Source organism: Sphaerodactylus townsendi, linkage group LG07 (genome assembly GCF_021028975.2).
Source record: "Sphaerodactylus townsendi isolate TG3544 linkage group LG07, MPM_Stown_v2.3, whole genome shotgun sequence".
Taxonomy (NCBI): Eukaryota; Metazoa; Chordata; class Lepidosauria; order Squamata; family Sphaerodactylidae; genus Sphaerodactylus; species Sphaerodactylus townsendi.
The window spans coordinates 39507291-39527229 of NC_059431.1; the positions used below are offsets into that span (position 1 = coordinate 39507291).

The 19939-nt window shown below is 42.8% G+C and overlaps 1 protein-coding gene across 4 annotated transcripts in view; it reads left to right on the forward strand.

The window, feature by feature from the left end:
* Positions 1-200: 200 nt before the first annotated feature.
* ATG10 (autophagy related 10) overlaps positions 201-19939 on the forward strand; it is a 188719-nt gene continuing 168980 nt past the window's right edge. Inside the window, exons 1-2 of one of the 4 annotated variants that reach the window (XM_048503753.1) lie at positions 201-282; positions 2620-2740. Coding sequence is in view for 1 of the 4 variants with exons in the window: in XM_048503749.1 (XP_048359706.1) it covers positions 480-508; positions 2620-2740 (150 nt within the window). In the remaining 3 variants the exon portion in view is untranslated. Of the gene's footprint in view, positions 283-444; positions 509-2599; positions 2741-19939 lie in introns of those variants that run through there. The other 3 variants (XM_048503752.1, XM_048503749.1, XM_048503754.1) reach the window with 3 other exon arrangements.

Genomic DNA, 19939 nt, shown 5'->3' on the forward strand with positions numbered 1-19939 from the left:
AGCTAGCTAGCTAGCTCGCTTGCTCACTCACTCACTCACACACACGCACGCACACACACAGACAGAGCCAGCGCCAGTGCTAAGAGCCGTAGCTAGACTACAGTAATTCCCCAGCATGGGCGGCTTGAAACCGCTCAGGCTGAATAGCATTTGCTGTTCCGTCCCTGCAGCCGCCTCCCTCCGCTCTTGCAAGAGCAGCTCTCTCATTCTCCTGGAAGTTGTGCTGACACAGTCTCGCTGCCACAAGAAGTTTGTCAACATCAAACTTCTCCAGCGCGCGCGGTACGTTCACCTTCCGTTAGCATTTTTTGTTGGCTGTTGCAAGGCAGCGCGGCGGCAGCAACAGGTTGCCCCCGGCACACACCCCCCACAGCCGTGGCGCACGCATCTGCGCACATGTACATGCAAGCGTGTTATTCTGGTTTATGTATACACACCAACATGATCAGGGGTCAGTACTGGAACAATAGATTGGCCTCATGCAGCAGGGGAAAAAGAAACAGATTGTGTAAGCTTTTTTTAATGGAGTTTTTATGGTTTGGGGGAAAGGAATGTGCGTGGCAAATATCAAGACATCTATTTGTGCGATTCAGAGTAACTCCGGGCTAAACACAACAATTTCATTGGATTTAAACTGGAGTAACTCTGCATAGGATTGCACTGATAAACTATGAGCAAAGGTTATATGCTAAATAGCAGAGGCAAGGGCAAATATGTTGAGCAAGTGGTGGAACCTCCCTTGCCACTCAATACAGAGAGAAAGGGCAACGGTATTTTCTCGTTAGACTTCTAGAGTGAACTAGAGAAGAGAAAAACTTTACAAACGGAGAATTTCTTGTTAGTGGAAAGAATCAGACACTGGCACCTTGATTAACTGTAAAGCAGCAAAACGTCAACCGAGTAGTGTCTTAATCCAAGCAGATCTTGTTCACATTGTAGTTACATGATTATTAGATTAAAATTTTTAATGCTCTTGGAGTTTCCCAAAGCTTTTGAAGATTAGGGAAAAGTTAACCCTCTCTTCTCGTTATGAGTAAACGTGTAAGGTGGGTTGCTATAAGCAAAATCATTGGCCTTGCCAAAACACAGACTTGGCTTTATAACCAGCTGATCATTTGATAAGCAAAAAGCAAAATAAAAAAGTCCCTCCAAGTAATCTGGAAATATGAGGTTGGATAATTTATTAGGAATTTTTCTTTGTAGTAATTTTTTCCCCAGCCTCATAGGCTATTTGGGGCTTGATTGTTTAGTTGTTATGGGTTACTGTAACAACTAGGGTTACCAGCTTAGGGTGGGAAATTCTTGAAGATTTTGTGGGTGGAGCCAGGGGGGTGAGGGTGGGGGTGGGGAAAGGGAGAAACTTCAATGGGATAAAATGCCACAGAGTTCCCTTCAAACTTCTGTAAATAAATTAATCACTCTGACCTGGAGATCAGTTGTAATCACCACTTGGAGCTTGGCAATTATATTCATTTTCCCAGCCCTAAAAAGTCCTTGAGGATTTTTGCTCAGTATGTGTTTGTCTTAACATGCTTAACTAGTGGTGCTGTAGATGATGCTCAGTAGGACAGTCAATTAGATTTCAGTAGTTTCATCAATAAATGTAAATGTATTTGCATATTGCCAAAGTTATATGTGCATATTGAAAATATCAATGGAAGTTGTATTTTAAGGATGACAGCTGCTAGTGTAGCTGAAGCTATTGCTAATAGTTAGAAAGAGAGACTGTCGTAATGCTTTTTTCATTATGTGTGTAGCTGAAATATCAAATATTTGCTTTTACAGTAGCACAGCAGTGCCTAAAGGTCTTCTCAAAAAAGAACAAAATCTAATTTCCTTAGTTCTATCATGGAATATTCAGATTTAAAATATATTTTGACACTGATTTTAACTGAGAATTCTTTATTTCAGGGTTACTGCTAGAAGGAAATCCATAATTATACTTTGAAATGTAAAATACCCATCAGCTTTGGCTATGCTTTTTGGGGAAAAATCTATCACTTGTCTTTTTCATTACACTAACAAAGAAGGAGAATAGGCAAGTTTGTACAACTTGAAGGGTGATGAACTCTGGCTCGGGGGGCCCCCCCCGGGCCCCCCGATCAGTGACTGCCTTCCTCTGTATAGCATGCTGGGAATTCTTTGGTGATCTCCCATCCAAATACTAGCCAGGATTGACCCTGCTTAGCTTCTGAGAGCTGATGAGATCAGGCTAGCCTGGCCATATAGCCAGGCCGATTTATACAATGTTTCCTTACAATTAACATGTCCTTAATTTTTTCAAATTAAGTTGAACATTAACATAGGAAAATAATTTAGCATTGAAGTGGAGTGGAAGAGACTGTGAAGGATTACTAAATGCTCTAACAAGGAGGTAGGGGTCATAGTTAAGGGCATGAATGTTATGAACATTTCCTTTACCTTTTGACTTTTATCTTGTGCCCAGCTTACCAGTTGCAGCAGATAGGGGAAGGCAAAGAAAAGAGATTGGCCTACTAGTTGATAATGCTGTGAGCTGACTATGTGGACAGTAACATGTCTTCACTGGTGTGGGGAGCATCCATATGGCATCATGCCCATTCTATCAATGACCTTACAGGGCTTTCTCCTTTGAGCCAGGCCAAAGGACGAACTGTGGAGTGGCTGTGGATGGAGTGTCCTTGTGAATGCTTTGCCATTAGAGTATGGAAGAAGAGTGGAATTAAGATTCACATTTCATCCTCCCTTTTTTCTTTTAAAGGTAAGCTGAGCTGGGAAGGGGGGAGGGGAGTTGCCAGGACCTGGAGAGGGCCTGTGGCATGACTGTTGTTGTATTGATGCAGAAAGAAGAGATGGGTATACAGCATGGAGATGGAGTATGTAGATAGTGCCCACATCCATGCCTATCCTATATTATAACTGCTCCTACAGTGGGAGCACCATTTCCCACCCCTGAGTGGAAACAGCCATGATGTGCCTTAACTCTGTATTGAATATCCCTCATTTTTATTGCTACCCCTGGGGCACGTCACTAATGGTTGGAAGCAAGTTCTTCTGAAATGAATGGTGCGACACTCTTTAATATTTGCATGACACACTTGATTGAATGGCACAAGAGGCCTGTTAAATCTGTTGTGTGAAAAAGCCCTTAAATCTACTACGGACATTTTCAGGCAGGAGATTTCACAGGTCTCTTGTGCCATTAAATCAAGTTTGTAATGCAAGTGTTAAAGAGCATCACACCATTCACTTCAGTGGAACTTGCTTCCAATCATTAGTGAAGTTTATAGGGAGAAAGGGTAGGAGTCACAGTACTAAGATGATATGCGTAAGATCCAAGAATGTAGCCATTAAGACAGTGAATAGCTTGTAAAAAAGCTATCTGTGACATGCCCACCAATGAGCTGGACAAACTGGCTCTTGTTAAGTTTGCATAGAATTGCAGCCTTGGGGCATTTTTGTAGCTTTTGCAAATGTAAAGCTTGCTTATCTAGTATATTCATTTGCATTGCAAATATTTTTCTTTGCTTTTGATGGGATGGAGGGAGGTAAGGGAAAAGGTATCCTGCCAGTAAAGATACTCACAGGTAGAGAAGCTAAGACAATATCTATGCTTTATGTCAAACTCATTTTATACTTTCCAGTGTGATATCTTTATCAGTGATGTAACTTACAAATATCTGTCGGTACCTAACAATGATATAAGATCATCTTAGCCTGTTTCCCTTTTCATAGCCGGAATATAGTAAAGAAAAAAGGGAATATAAAAAGATGCTTATTTTTTATATAAAGAGGTGAGTTGTGTGGAAAGAGATTTCTTAGAGAAAAATGAACACAACCATTCAGAAAGATGCAAGATTTCTTTGTCGTTCTTACAAATGGATCTTTTATGTGTTATGACAATATTCTTACAAAAATGTGAGCAAAAAACCTATCTATGCCTTTTTTAGTAAAAGTGATTAGGAGTTGCTTGTCTCTGTAGCAAAGTCGGAGCGATTCCATCAGAACAATGAAATGGAAAACCCGGCCTAGATCTTTGTGCAAATTTATTTGAAGACTGCATGTTTTTAGTGGCCATCTGTGCAATCCTACACAGAGTTACACCATTCTAAGCTGTGGATATAACTCTATTTAGGATTGCATTGTTAGTGCTCTGTACCAGCGTATGTATTGTGTACATGCATACTAGGACCACATAGGAACCCAGCATCACTGCCTACCAATTTAGGGGGCAAAAGAAGGCATCAGTGGTTGTGTGGTGGGGAAGGAACCAGATTTAGTTGGCATACAAAGTTTTCTCAAATGCTGAGAAAACAGGTGGTCCAAGTTTAAGTGTTTTTATTCTGAATAAATTCTAAAGCAATTACTACCGGTAATCTGAAATCATAGTAATGTATAGCTTGGTCATTTTGACCCATCATTAAGAATTGCTGGTGAAATTGTGTAGTCAGTTAGAAAAACAAGGGAAGTTTGTATGGAAATTCATGTTTGAGTACATGTTTGGCTTGGTTTTAAGCATGGCGTAAGAAATAAAAAGATGTGATACTTTTGAAGCAGTAATTTATATGACTGTCATTACATTCCTAAGCACTATGCTCCATTTTAGAAACAAAATAACCATATTCATAAATATGTAGCATATTTTTAGAAAAAAATGTTAAGCCATTTCACAGTTAATGCCCCCTCTCCAACTGAACTGGCACTATGGATATAAGGCAGGTACATATGACAAGGATATTTGCTGGAGCAGACACAGTGAATTGCTGCATGAAAAAGTGTGTAGGTGGAGGGCAAGTGAGAGATGCTGCATCCAGGCTATGTATCCAGCATCCAGTATCCAGCAAGATGTCAGGGGATAGACTCAACTTCACTATTACATGTAGAAGATTGGTGGTTTTAGGGCAGAGGCGGAGCAAAGGGAAACTCTGCCCGGGGCACACATGGGCCCTGTGCCCCTGCTGCGATGCCCCCCACCCCGGAATGCCCCTGCCACAGCCTGGCCACGCCTCTGCCTGGGGCGTCGCGCCATGCCCCAGGCTTTTGAATGAACACATCAAACACACCAATCACTGTCAGATGTGATAAGAGAAGGGAGACTTTCATTTATAGGCTGTTGGTGCTACGAAAAACTTCCTAAAGTACACATCTATTACTGGGGCAGAAAGTTAAAGGGTCTAGCCTCTGCTCAGTTCTTCCTTGGTTAAAAGTGGCAAAAGATATTTGACCTCCAGGCCAGCCCCATTTGGAGCCATAATCCCAGTAGTGGGCATGCCAGGGGGCAACACACAGTACTTTGAATTTGGGTAATTCAGGAGTCAGATGTAAATATGGAAAAGGGGAGTGGATAGTATACCTCTCCAGCACAACGAGGAAATGTTGAACATGCATGAATTAGTGCTAATTGACACACTTTCCCCAAATTCATGCCTGGAATGGAAGGATACTCAGGTTAGGATAGGAAAGAAACTTGTCAAAGAATGCTGAGGCAATTTAATTTCTTTCCATATTAGCAGGGCCTGCCATAGTAACTTGCTAGGAACATTTTGTCATTATTATGGGGGGGCAATTTATATATGGCAAGTAAAATCCCAGAAGACCAAGGATAGCTGTCTCAAGCAGAACTCTAGGGAGAAAACATATGCATTTTAAAAATAAATACTTATATTTTTAATCCTATCTAATTTTCAAATGTCCAAATAAATGAACAGCAATAAAAATAAGAACTGAAATTAAAAATAGCAGCTTGTGGTAAACAGGAAGTATCCATGAAAGAGTGTAATTTGCGTCTCATACAAACTTGGTGTTGTTCTGAGCCATTTTCCTGAGGGAAAGTGGGAACAGCTCAGATCCAAACCTCCTTTTGTCAAATATTTGTTGTGGTACTCCCCTATTTTGAGACAGGTATTAAGGAAAAAATACCTTCCTCTCTAGTCTATTGAAAACATGAATAGTGAAGAGATGATGACTCTGCAAGGCCGTGCCCTGTAGAAATGCCTCTATAGCTGATCTTCTGACCCTCCAGGTTTAGCAGTGATGTTTGTATATGCCCGAAAAGACATGATTTCTAGAGTTTTCTTTCACTGCTTCTTCAAGATGGCCATTAATGTCTGTGTTCAGGGTGCTATGTGGTGGAGACAGATTTCAGTCCCAGCATATCATCTTAGGCTCTTTCTAGACTCCCTTGTGGCTGGTGATGTTTTGGCATCAGAAGGATACATTGTTTACTTCTAAAATTAGATTCATAATTATAGGGTGCCTTTTTCAGAGGTATTACAACTATCACAAAGTTGCATTTTTGAAGGGATATTAGAGTGGTTCAGTACAGTACATGAAATTTTATAAGAACTAATACTCCCTTTACCCCATATCCTTTTGCACATAAGTTTAAAAAGGGACATTCTGGGAGCCAATATGAATGTTATAAGCATAGATCATGCCAAATCAATCCAAAAGAAGAAGCCCTGACCATATAGAAATGAACGCCATGGATCCTGTCCTGCGTAAAATCAGATTCTGAGGGAGGGAGGAGTTTTTGTCTCGTGGCTGCCACAGTCCAAAGGAGGAACAACAGCAAGAGTAGGAGTGGAAGAGAGACATTGGTGAAGACATTAAAATAGCATCTGCCCAGCAGTTTGTGCAGATTGCTAATTGGTTCTGTTTCTGGTAGATTTCATATCTTGAAAACCATATATGGTAGAAAGGTATGGTTAAAATTGGATTAAACATATCAATAGATTTGGTTTGAGCTTCCTGTAAGAAACCTAGAGAAGTACTGGCTTATATGATGACTCTCCTTATTGTTAGCTCCCGTCCCCCCCCCCCCCCCCCCTTAGCAGACTCATACCTTTAAGAAATATTAAGTATTTACTTTGTAAGCTTGAGAGCTGGGTAGTTGCCAATGATATCTTTGCTAGGAGCAGGCTGGACTGAGAGCTGTTCATTCAGCCGTAGAAAACTGCTATGTACTTGCTTGTATAATGCATAAAATGTGCCAGGCAAGATGGGTATTTGCTGCCTTTGTAGATTTGTTTTTCATACAGTCAGTGAGGGAAACTGTTTACCAATTTGGGGCTGCAGTCTTAAAAATACTTTCCTCAGAGTCAACTCCATTGAATAAAATGGAACTGACTTCTGAGGTAGGCCTGCTTAAAGTCACTTCCTGGATAACTGCTTATTGCAGTTAATAAGAGTTCAGTATTCTGCTCCTTTTCTAGAAGTCTGATCTTCATTCAGTGATTTTTTTTACATCATACCAGTCAGAGGAGTAGCTAGGGATGGAGCCCGGGGCTACATCTGAGTTTTGCCCCCCCCCCCCCATGGGCAGCCATCCTCCCCCCATGACCAAAGGCCACCCTCCCCAACTACAACCAAAGAATTATTTTTTTGCACCAAGTAATCTCAAAGCCACCATCACATTATAGAACATTTCTCAACTCAAAACTGAACACAGCAATGGGCCATGGCACACAGCAGAGATTTTAAAAAAATTGACAACATTTTCAAAATGCTTTCAAAATATTGTTGAAGGCTTTCACGGCCGGAATCACTGGGGTGCTGTGTGGTTTCCGGGCTGTATGGCTGTGTTCTAGCAGCATTCTCTTCTGACGTTTCGTCTACATCTGTGGCTGGCATCTTCAGAGGATCTGATAGTATGAAAGGAAAGCAAGTGGAGTATATATACCTTGGGGTTCTTCGCTATACAATGGGGTTGTAGTGGGGTCTCCTAGTGTTTGAATCCCCTTTTCCAACAGGATTAATAATTGGTTCATCCCAGCCACAGATGCAGGCAAAATGTCAGAAGAGAATGCTGCTAGAACATGGCCAGTGCTTTCAAAATTTTTAACAACTGTTATAACACTTGAAAGTATTTTAAGTGTCATATGACTTAAAGGTTTCCTCCCGGGGGGTGGGGGGTGTTATGTATTCTTTTGAATTTATATGGTGAGCATTCATCAGCCTGGGCAGCAAGGCCAGAAGCTGCTGTGGGCTGCTTGGGCACAAACACAGAATCTACTTTCTTGACTTGCTCTTGAAAAATCTGTCTTGAGTGCTGAAACTGTGCAGAACTCTACAATCCCAGATGCACAGCTATGTGTTTGTGTCCCCTGCTCCTTCTTCTAGGCGCCTTTGTTTACAATTTAGACATCACAAACATTGAAGATACAGCTATTATTAAAACATGCTACTTTGTGCAGAACTAGGATTGCCTGCTCCAGACTAGGAAATACCTGGAGATTTTTAAGGTGAAATCTGAGGAAGGGGGGTTCAGCGAGAGGACAGATTTCAGTGGAGTGCAATGCAAAATCTACCATACAAAGTTGCCATTTTCTCCTGGTGAACTGATCTCTGTACCTGGAAATATTTAAATATTATATTTAAATTAGGAGTTATTAAAACCCAGCATTCCGTACACTCAAAGCATAAAACAACATAAAACATGTGAGAGCTTAAAATGGGTTTTAAACATTTATCATACTAAAGGATCATGGAATGATGTTTTTAAAAAGCCCTTTAATTAAAAGTCTGCTAAATAGAAACATTTCAGCTTCATGCACAAAAGAAAGTAGAGTAGGATCTAGGTGGGTTCAACCGGACGGGAATTCAACAGGAGAAGTACCAACTCAGAACAAGTCTAGTTTCTGGTCACCACTCACCTCATCTCCAAAGTCAAGGATACATAGAGCAGAGCTTGTGTGAAGAGTTTTAGCTGGCAAGCTAGACAATATTGGTGGAGGTGGTTCGTCAAGTACTCTGCCCCCAAGCTTTTTAGGATTTTAAAGGTAAGAACCAGTGCTTTGAATTGTGCTTGGAAACCACCTCCACCAATATTGTCTAGCTTGCCAACTGGGCAACTGGGCAACCAGTGCAAATCTTTAAGCACTTGGCTGATTGCAGTCCCTGTATCCTGCCCCTAAGAATAGCCTGGCTGTTGCATTTTGGATAAGGTTTTTTTAAGCCATTCCAATTCAGAGGCCCCTTCCGCATACGCAAAATAATGTGTTTTCAAACCACTTTCACAACTGTTTGCAAGTGGATTTTGCCATTCCACACAGCTTCAAAGAGCACTGAAAGCAGTTTGAAAGTACATTATTCTGCATGTGCGGAATGAGCCAGAGTGCATTACACTAATCTCACTTGAATGTACTCAGAGCATGGATCGCTATGGCCAAATCATATTTTTGTTACAGCTATAGCTGGTTAAGATGACAACTTTCCTGTGGATCTCCTAGAATTGCAACTGAGCTCTAGACTACAGAGATCAATTTCCCTGGAGAAAATGACTTCTTTGATGATTGGACTCTTGGAGATTCTACTTTATGAAGAATCCCTTTTCTCTCCAGACCTCACCCTTCCAGAGCAGTAGCCTGAAATCTCCAGGAATCTCCCAATCAGAAATTGGCAATCCTAATAGTTTGCAGCAACTGGCAAATTAGCTGCAGGTGGAAATTAACCTAGGCTAAAAGGTTATGTATTTTTGTTGCAGCTAAAAACAGCCCTCTTGAAAGCGGTGGGGTGCTGCTGCATTGGTGCTGCGCCACGCCCAGGTTTGGATGGGGCTGCCATCCACCTATAATTGCCAAACTCTGATGAACCCTTCAATGGCCTCTGCAGATTTCAGGAATATTTCTATACCATTTGGAGCCATGATGTTCCATTCTCTCTCTCAGGGCTTCCTCTCAGCTGATCTCTTCTTCTGAGTTCTCTAGTTCCCATAGCAACTGGGCTAAGTTAGCATGCCTTTTAGCCTAGGTTAATTTTTACTTGGCCATTTCTTCCACAGATTTGCTACAGTTCCACCCCCCCTGCAGAGATTATTAGCTTCAGATATCTTTTGAAAATGGAATGTATTGAATATTAATTGCAACAGAACAAAAATGTTTGTAAGCCAGTTTAGTACATCATTATCTAGATTTATAACTGAACAAACCAGATTAGGTTGATTTCTGCGGTTCCATTTTCTTGACCTGAGATCTTGAATTAACTTAGTGTTGCAAAGCTGAGACCTTGGTAGTCCATTAGGGTGCCTAAAGTTTTGAAGACCCTATGAGAGTGAACAGGTCTTACTCTGTTTTAAAACTGAACTCCTTCATGTCCTCTGTGGAATAAAAAAGGCCATCTGATTTTGAACTTTTTCAGAACAATATGCTTAGAAATGTATTAAGAACTTCCAGGAATATAACTTCACCCTCCAAAAAATTCAGGTACCTTTTAAATTATTTGTCTAAACTGATAGAACAAACTCCTGAAAATATGTTTAAATAACCAAATAGTTTATGTTGGTGGAATAATGTTGGAGACCTTTGGATGACTTAGTCATATAGGGAACCAGAGTGTTTGCTGCAAAGTGGAATTCAGAAAATAGACTATATTTTTTTTTCCAGCATGAATTGGCCAACATTAGGAAAGCTTGTTATGTTATGTTCTAATATCAGCATGATATCAGAATGGTATTTAGCTGACTCACCCAAGGCTGCTTCCACATGGCAAGGATTCTCTTCACTGGTTTCATTTCCATGACAAATGCGGAGACACGGATTTTGCTGATGGAGTATCCCCTCATGGAAGTTTTATGTGTTCCTCCATCTGGTTTTTTTTCTGACTTACATGTGTCCTTTGCAGTGACTGTACACTCACTCTTGTGGAGTGTACAGTCACTATGGTTGTCATAAATGCAATGGAGAGTCCCACAATCCTTTTATTTATTTGTTTCTTCATGTATGTGCTATAAATTCTGTTGAAAATGATGTGCCAATAGATCATTATTGTGTTATACTGCTTCTTGCTCTCCCAACATATTCAGTCTTGGGGGGGAGGGGGCTGTAGCTCAGCAGTAAAGCATCTGCTTGATCTATAAAAGGTCCCAGGTTCATTTCCCAGTGTCTCCAATGGAAGGGGTCAGGTAGTAGGTGATGTTAAAGACCTCTGCCTAAGACCCTGGAGGGCTGTTGCCATGGCACCGCTACCTCCAGAGGACTTTCCAGCAGTGCAGGGAGAAAGAAAAAGCCAACCCCTACCTGTTGCCAGAAAGCCCTCCATAGGGCTTAATGGAATTATGCCACCCAGGTAGCATGAGTCCAGGACCTGGGCTGCAGTGCCATTAGCTCCACCCCTGAGAACATCCTGGCCTATTCCCTTCTCACCTGTGTCCAATCAGGATGCCAGCACAGGTCTGCATCAATCCAGACTTCCAAATTTTGCAGTTGTGGAGCTATAGGATGGCCAACCACTGCCACTTTGCCCTTTCTCCCTGCAGGAATGCCGCTTGCACTGGTGGAGGGGACAAATATGTCAGCCTCCACATGTCAGCCTCCACATCTGGATTGGGCTTCTAGTAGACAATACCAACCTTAATGGACCAATTGCCTAAATTAGTATAAGGTATCTTCGTGCATTCATGTGCTTGTTTCCCCCTCAGATGCTTGTTCATGTGCTTGTTTCCCCCTCAGAGTTCTCTCACCTGCTGTTTTTCAAGTTCCTGAGGGCTTGGGAAACAGTGGCCAAAGGGTGTTTGTGTGTGAAAAATTTTAGGCTCAGGTTTTTTTTAATATCGGCTTTATTTGACTTTACCAAAAATGTCTGGGTTAAAAAAAATCCAAACCTGAAATTTACTCATAAATATTATCAGTGCTAATCTCCAGTGACCGGCAAATAAAACAAGTGGGTCACATGCAAATTTTGCCATTTTTGCCGGAGCATTGGCTTAAACATGACTGAATATTATTTATGCCTATGTGGTTAGTTGTCACTTGGATCAATGAGATGTCATTTAAGTGATGATGTTTGTGATCTCTGCCAAGGATAGTTGCTCTTGTGAGGTTTACAAATTGTTCTTTCCATTTATCACATGTAGTCGTATTTGCTCTTCTCTTGATTTTATCTTTGTATTTATCTGCAATTTTGTTATGGCCTATGGCTTGAACAAATAAACTTCACCAGAGCTTTTTGCAAACAAGTCATCTTGTTAGCTACAAGCAGAAAATATAATTTTGTGTACTACTGTATAACCATCCAGAAATTTGGTGTTGGCAGGTTCTGTTGACCTCCCTGCAGTAACGAGACACTTGGCTGCAGAAATCAGTTTTTTGAACAGGATGATAGTGTATAGCCACTAGCAACTGTTTGCTGGAACATAGGCGATTTCTGCACGGGCTGAAAGCAACGGCTTCAGCCCGGTAAAACACCGTTTTGGCGGAGACCCTTCACACAGGCGCCGCTGCCAAATCAATGCAGCAGCGCTCTGTGCCCACCAAAACGGTGTTTTCAAAACTTGCTTGGGGAGCGAGTTTTCCTGCAAATGCCGGCTTCCATCTACTGCCATTCGAATGGCAGCGGGTGGAAGCTGGCATTTTCCCCTCCCCTTCCCTCCCCTTCCTTCCCCGGCCCCAAACGCCTCCTTCTGCTGGCAGCCATCACTCTGTCGTCGCTCTGAGGAGGGAAGGGGACACGCCCCCTGGCCTCTGGTGCTTCAGCCGTCGCTCTGGCCATGGGGGTGTGTCCCCTTCCCTCCTCAGAGCGACGACAGAGCGATGGCTGCCAGCAGAAGGTAAGGAGGCATTTGGGGCAGGGGAGGGGAATACGCGGCTGTGCAGAGCCTGCTGCAACAGCTGTGTATCCCATGGTGTCAGGACCAAGGTCCTACCGCAGTTTCCATTTAAGTTTCAGTTTCGTTTCTCCTGATCCCCGCCACTCCAAAGGACTGTCCACACACCCTATATACACTGGGACTGAGGGCAAGAACCCTCAGTTCCAGCACCCTGTACCCAGGGCGACATATATCAATAAAGTTCATTCCTTTTTATAAAGTTGACTTTGTTTGAGTGTGTGCAGCCTTACACATGGGGCCGTTTGTGCGAATGGCCCCAGAGCCTGCATCGGCGTGATTAATGCTGATGCAGGCTCTCTCCCTTGGCTGTGCAGAAACAGCCTAAGTTTCAGTACAGTAATTCTGGGTTAATAGCCCTTCACCTCTAGCCATCTTCCTTCATATCCCATCAAGATGAAGTAACTAGTAGCATTCCCAAGTGAAGCGGAGTCTTCTAGGCCACACCAGAGATAAGACGAGGTACAACTGAGCTAGGATAATAAATGTATTTCATGCATGGAGTAAAAAGGAAATAAGCCAGGGGTTCCTCACACCACTTTCTCCCACCCACTCCATAGTTTAATGGCAAGAACCAGGAAAGAGCTGAAATGCCAACAGATTTTCATAGGTTCATCACAGGTGTGAACAAAATGATTTCTTTTGCTATTCTATTTTCAGCTTTTTTAAAAGGATGGCACTGATAGTTTGTCTCATATTTAACCTACAAATCTTGTAATGGTTTGGGCTGTAGCATAGAGATCATCCCCCTCCTTTATCCTATTGTACAGTCTCAGTGGTCGGTTATCTCTGTGTGTGGCCCTACATGTGTCAGGTCTTAAGTAGAAAGACATATAGAGGGTTATTCTTGATAATGTCCTCATTGTTGGTGCTTGCTTCTACAAAAGCCTGAGTCTGGGTATCCCTTTGGATGCACCCTTTGGATGTACTGTGAACTGTTTTTATCTGTACAAGCATTTAATGGATAAAGAGGATCTGTTTGATGGCTGCCTGTCAAAAATATGCTATTCATATAAATACGGTATAGTATTAATTTTTAAAATTCTACTTTCTCTTAAAATTCAAAACAGCCTAAAATTAAAATATAAAATTTTATTGGCAATCAGCAACAGATTAAACACACATAATTAATACCAATCCAAAATGACATCCAAAATAATGCATGAGTATAACACAGCAAATTGACTACAGTTGCACACACATATATGCATTTAGGAACTTTCAACCTCCTCTTCTGTTGGCAGCCTCTGTCACAGTTGACAGTTAGCATACACATGTTTGGACTCATCTTAGTTTACTCATAAAACCAGTAGCCTAAGATATTTTCAGTCTATCAGGAGAATACATCCCACTATAGGTTCAGTTTGTACTTGGCATTTAATTTATATCAGGACTTGAGAAACAAGATTTGTTAATGAATATTTTTGTCTAAGAATAAAACAGACATGATCGTTGCATAATATAAGAAATATATATAAAAAGATCTTAAGTGCTCAGTATATAAAAGACACCGTTATTAAGTTTATTAGAAGAAGAAGAGGAGGAGGAGGAGGAGTTTGGATTTATATCCCCCCCCCCTTTCTACTGGGGGAGGGAAGACATCTTGCTTGAGATATGCTCATCACCACTTGCAGGGTGGCAGGAACCAATCAGAATTCTTTTGCCTCCCCTTCCTGTGTGGGTCTTCAACGCCTCTTCCCTCAGTATTTGTTCCTGCCTTTGCAGGGTGTGCAGCGTTACACCTAGGCTCCACTCGCGCTACTGTTTTACGTGTGTCAGTGAGTCAAGTGCCTACCCAATCAACCTTGTGTGTGTGTATTTGTTAAGTATTGTCTTCCTATACTCTGTGTGTGTTTGTTTTAGTAAGAGTGGGAGACAAAGACATAATGAGCAACAGGTCCTCTGGCTCATTCACTCCCCCAAGGGAGACCTTCTCAGGCTCAGGGGCAGAAAGAACCAGGGGAGCAAAGAAACAAGTTGAGCGTTTCTCTCCAGAAAGGAGAGCAACGCAAGAGAAATACGCGGCAGGGTGTGAGGAGGGACCTCCCATGCCCAAGAAGAAAAAGAAGACGGCGCCGCGTGGGAGCTGATCGCCTCCCAAGGGCACTGCCGCAGCGGCCGGCTCCCCGCCGAGCATCTCCTACCCCTTGCGGGACATGGATCGCTCGGCAGAAGGATCGGAGGACCGGGAGGAAGAAGGCACGACGAATGCGCCAAGGCAAGAACCCGACCCCGATCAGTGCACTGGGAGAGGGGGTGGATCAGCGCCCCAGACGGGCAATGGCGGCTTGTTAGCTCCCAACCCGGCCCCCTCCCACAAGGACGAAGCAGTTCCCGCCAATTTAGCAGTCTCAGCCTGGCAAGCGGCTACCCCTGCTGACTTTGTGGAGCTATTGCAGGCTGAGATTGAAAAAACCTTAATGGCTAGGGAACAACAAGAAATTCATCAGAGGGGATCATACAGCCAACGTTCCCAAAGTTCCCTCCCCCCCAACTCCTCCAGAGGAAATTGGGCAGGATATCATAGGAACCTCACAGCATTCCCAGAGGAGGAAGAAGAAGGTTCAGATAGAGAAGAAGGGGAGGAAGTGGACAGATTTTCTGAAGGTGAAGAAACCTCAGAAGAGACATCTGACCAACCCACCAAACTATTTAAAAATGAGGACTTGTTCATGTTAATAAATAAAACGGTTTCAGCCTTAGACTTGAAGGACAAGGACGCAGAAGACCCAGTAGACCCACTGGGGGAGGGCACCTCCTCCAAAACCATCAAGGGTTTCCCAAAAGGGAAAGAGGATTATTTTCCAAAAGACACCGAAGGGGAATTTTTTTTTCCAGTGCCCGACTACTACGTTAAGCGCATTAAAAAGGAATGGCTTAATCCTGCTGGCAGGAAGGCATTACCTGTCACCTTTAAAAAGACCTATCTACTACCTCCTCTGTTCCATTCCATGCTTAAGAGCCCACCTGTAGACTCACCAGTAGCAATCTTACACATGGGGGGACTAGTGACCAAGGAAGGAGAGGGATCCATTAAAGACCCTCTCGACTGCAGATCAGAAGCTGTCTTGCGCAGGTCTCATGACTGGTTAGCGGCAATACTTAAGTCCTTAACACCTGCATCCACGGTGGCCAGGGCAGCCATGGAGTGGCTCAAAAGAATCCTAGAGAGACTTCCAGCTGAGGAAACGGCCCTGAGGGAAGGGGTAGAGAGAGTATTTATTGCAAATGCTTTTATAGCAGATGCAACCATGGATGCCATCACCTTAACCGCTAGGACAATGGCTTCCAACATGGTAGCAAGACGTATTGCCTGGCTACGCCCATGGCAAGCAGATACACAATCAAAACATGTAGTAGCAGCCTACTCTTATTTTGAGGAAGCGATGTTTGGAAAAGAGCTGTGGATCAAGTGTTAGTAGAAACCAAGGACAAAAAGAAGGCTATGCCCAAATCTGTCAAACCAGAGAGAAATCAGATGTTTCAAAAAACAACATTTCGATCCCATAGAGCTCTGCCCAGGTTTTCCAGGGAAAACCAACGCACAAGCTGGCACAATCAGGGCTCCTTTCAAAACCAGGGCTCCTTTCAGAACAAGTCAAACTTTTGTTCCTTCAACAAGCAAGGCAAGAACTTTAAGCCAGAACGTAATAAACAATGACGCCTTGGACCCCCCTGTGGGAGGTCGCCTTGCAAAATTCAGCCACCAGTGGCAGGGCGAACACGTGGACAAATGGGTACAACAAGCAGTCCAAAATGGCTATACAATAGAACTACGTACAATACCAAAATCCCATTTCGTCCACTCCCCACTGTCCAAAGACCCCCCAAAAGGCAAAAATTACACTACAAGCAATAGAGCAGCTAACACAATTCAGGCAATAGAGACTGTCCCGGGGCAGGAGAAATCACTAGGGATCTATTCTCACTTTTTTACAGTACCCAAAAAATCAGGGGACTACAGAGTGTGTTCAATTTGAGGCACCTCAACAAATTTGTAAAAACACCAAAATTCAAAATGGAAACACTGAGATCCATATCGCTTGCCCTACACCACGGAGACTTTGTCACGTCACTGGACCTGAAAGAAGCATACCTGCACGTCATGATCCACCCATCCCACAGAAGATTTCTCAGATTTGCGGTGGGTGGAAAGCACCTCCAGTATAGAGCTCTTCCATTTGGAAGCAACTGCACCTGCACCAAGCAACTGCACCAAGAACATTCTCAAAAATCCTACTAGCCCCCATTATCCTGCTCAGGGAACAGGAAATACACATCTACCCCTACCTGGATGATCTGTTGGAGTGCAGCAACCAATGCAGTATTGAGAAATCATGCTTCAGTGGAGGAGATATGCAAAGCAGCAACCTGGTCTTCAATCTCCTCCTTCGTAAGACATTATAAACTCAACTCAATTGCAGACACAGAAGTGGCCTTTGGCAAGAGAGTTCTGGAAACAATCATTGGAGATTAAAGAGACCCACCCTAATTGGGGGACACTGCTCGGGGAGGTCCCAAGTAAGATGTCTTCCCTCCCCCAGTATAAGAGTCCATTGGATACTTACCATGAAGGGCTTTTCTACTGGAGGGAAGGGAAGACATCTTGGCCCTCCCTGGTCTCTATTTCTTTCCGATGATATGTTCCAGCAGTAAGTGTATATAGGAAAGGGTAGGATGGAGCCGATCCATGATGTAGTTATCGTTTTGTTCAATGTTGTAATAGTTGTGTTACTTCGTTCTATGTTGAGTGGACATTTAAGTGGGCCTCATTCCTACTGCTGTGCCAGACGGGATACTGAGGGAAGAGGCGTTGAAGACCCACACAGGAAGGGGCGGCAAAAGAATTCTGATTGGTTCCTGCCTCCCTGCAAGTGGTGATGAGCATATCTCAAGCAAGATGTCTTCCCTTCCCTCCAGTAGAAAAGCCCTTCACGGTAAGTATCCAATGGACTCTTCTCTCCTATAGGAGACTCAAAGGGGCTTACAATCTCCTTGCCCTTCCCCCCTCACAACAAACACCCTGTGAGGTGGGTAGGGCTGAGAGAGCTCCAAGAAGCTGTGATTAGCCCAAGGTCACCCAGCTGGCGTGTGTGGGAGTGCACAGGCTAATCTGAATTCCCCAGATAAGCCTCCACAACTCAAGCAGCAAAGCTGGGAATCAAACCCAGTTCTTCCAGATCAGAGTGCACCTGCTCTTAAACACCACGCCACTGCTGCTCCTAGAACCACATCTTATTCCAGACTCTGACTCCACCTGTTTAACGGTAAAAGTGAGATATTAGACTTGATGCATTTAGGGAACATACCTTAAATTTGGAAATAATTTCAATTTTATTCAGTGGGAATTACTCTCCCAAAAGTGTTCTTAGAGGAGTAGCCATACAGGTCCTTTCTAAGCAGTGTTACATGTTTCTAAATCTACTGAGGTGAGTGGATTTATAAGGGAAGCATTTTGACAGCATTTACTCACAACTCTTCTTAAGATGACACTGGTAGTCTTCCACGGATTCATAGTCTAACTTTTACATAATATTCTCCACTAATGTTGAAAAATTACTGCAACACAGATCTTTGAACTTTAAGCAGAAAAATATCAGTAGAAGAAGAAGAAGAGGAGTTTGGATTTATATCCCCCCTTTCTCTCCTGCAGGAGACTCAAAGGGGCTGACAATCTCCTTGCCCTTCCCCCCTCACAACAAACACCCTGTGAGGTGGGTGGGGCTGAGAGAGCTCCGAGAAGCTGTGACTAGCCCAAAGTCACCCAGCTGGCGTGTGTGGGAGTGTCCAGGCTAATCTGAATTCCCCAGATAAGCCTCCACAGCTCAGGCGGCAGAGCTGGGAATCAAACCCGGTTCTTCCAGATTAGATACACGAGCTCTTAACCTCCTACGCCACTGCTGCTCCTATCCAATCAATGATTTTAGATCATTATTATACTTAGGTCATTTGCTTGGATTTTCTTCCCTTAGGATGTTTTTTTTGCTTTCCTCTTTCTAACCAATCAAATGAATGATTGTTTTGTTCAGTTTAAAATTAAATTTAACTTGTAGTAAACATTATAGCATTTCTTGTTTTATCTTAAAGGATCCATAAGTTCATGAGTCCAATTTCTTTCCTCTATGACTTCAATTTTCTTGTAGTTTGATGCAGCAAACAGTGATGAATAAAACTTTACAAAGACTGAATTAGACCTGCCATTATTTCATGTTTTGATATTCTTTAGCAAACAACAAAGAAGGATAACCCCCTGTTCCTCATATAAGTTCAGCAGCTATGGACATTGATCTGTAACAACAGAAAATGATAAATTTCAGGGTTAGAGTTGCCAGTCCTAAGTTGGGATATTCAAGAAGATATTGGGGTTGTAGCATGGGGAGGTGGGATTAGGGGGAGGGGAGGGACCTCAGTGGGGTATAATGCCATTAAGTCTATGCTGCAAAACAGCCTTTTCCCCAAGGGAACTAGTCTCTAAAGCTTGGAGACCAGTTGTAATTCTGGGAGATCTCCAGCCACCACCTGGAGGTTGGAAACCCTCGATGACATAGATATGAGGGAGAGGAACAGAGTGAAATGGTTAGTTTTAGGAAGGGTTAGTACATTTTGATCAGTGAAAGGGTTAGTACATTTTGATCTGTGACTATATGACATCCTCTGAAATCTTTCTGGAACTCTACAATGTAAGACATGAGAATTTGCCACTTGGAAGCAGGAAAGCCACCATGCTTCCTCAGCTGTTTTGCACATATAGATATCAGCCTGTCTGGATCTTTGCCACTGATTATCTTTAGGATTACTGAACAGAAGGCCTTGCTTGCATTTTTAGATGCTTGTAGAGTTGGGAACTGGCGAGTTTACAGTGTAATCTTACAGAGTTACAGCCTTTTAAACCCATTGACTTCATTTTGATTCCCTTGTCAATTGTGCAGTCTTACCTGTAATGGCAGTTTTGTCTCCACCTACTGGATGCTGTTTAGCATATGATGTTCCAAAATGAAAAGACATGACCTTCATAGATTATTGTAATAGATGATGGGAAATATACAAGAAGAAGCTTGTCCAAGGTATAGTTTTAAATGTTACTTTATCTGAGTCTTTAGGAATAGAGAGGCCTAAAAGTCAAAATATATTCTTCTGGATTATGGACCCCCCCCCACACACACACACACACACAACAACAACAACAACAACAACAACCCACCAGAATGTGGAGTCCATTGGAAGCTTGGTAAAGTTGATAGGATCCATTTGGCCATCAGTTTCATATATATATATGACTGCAAAGGAAACCAAAGAACTGTTTTACCAGTGAGAATGCTTACTTTCCCTGAAAGTGTCATTCAGCTATGGCTTAGAGAC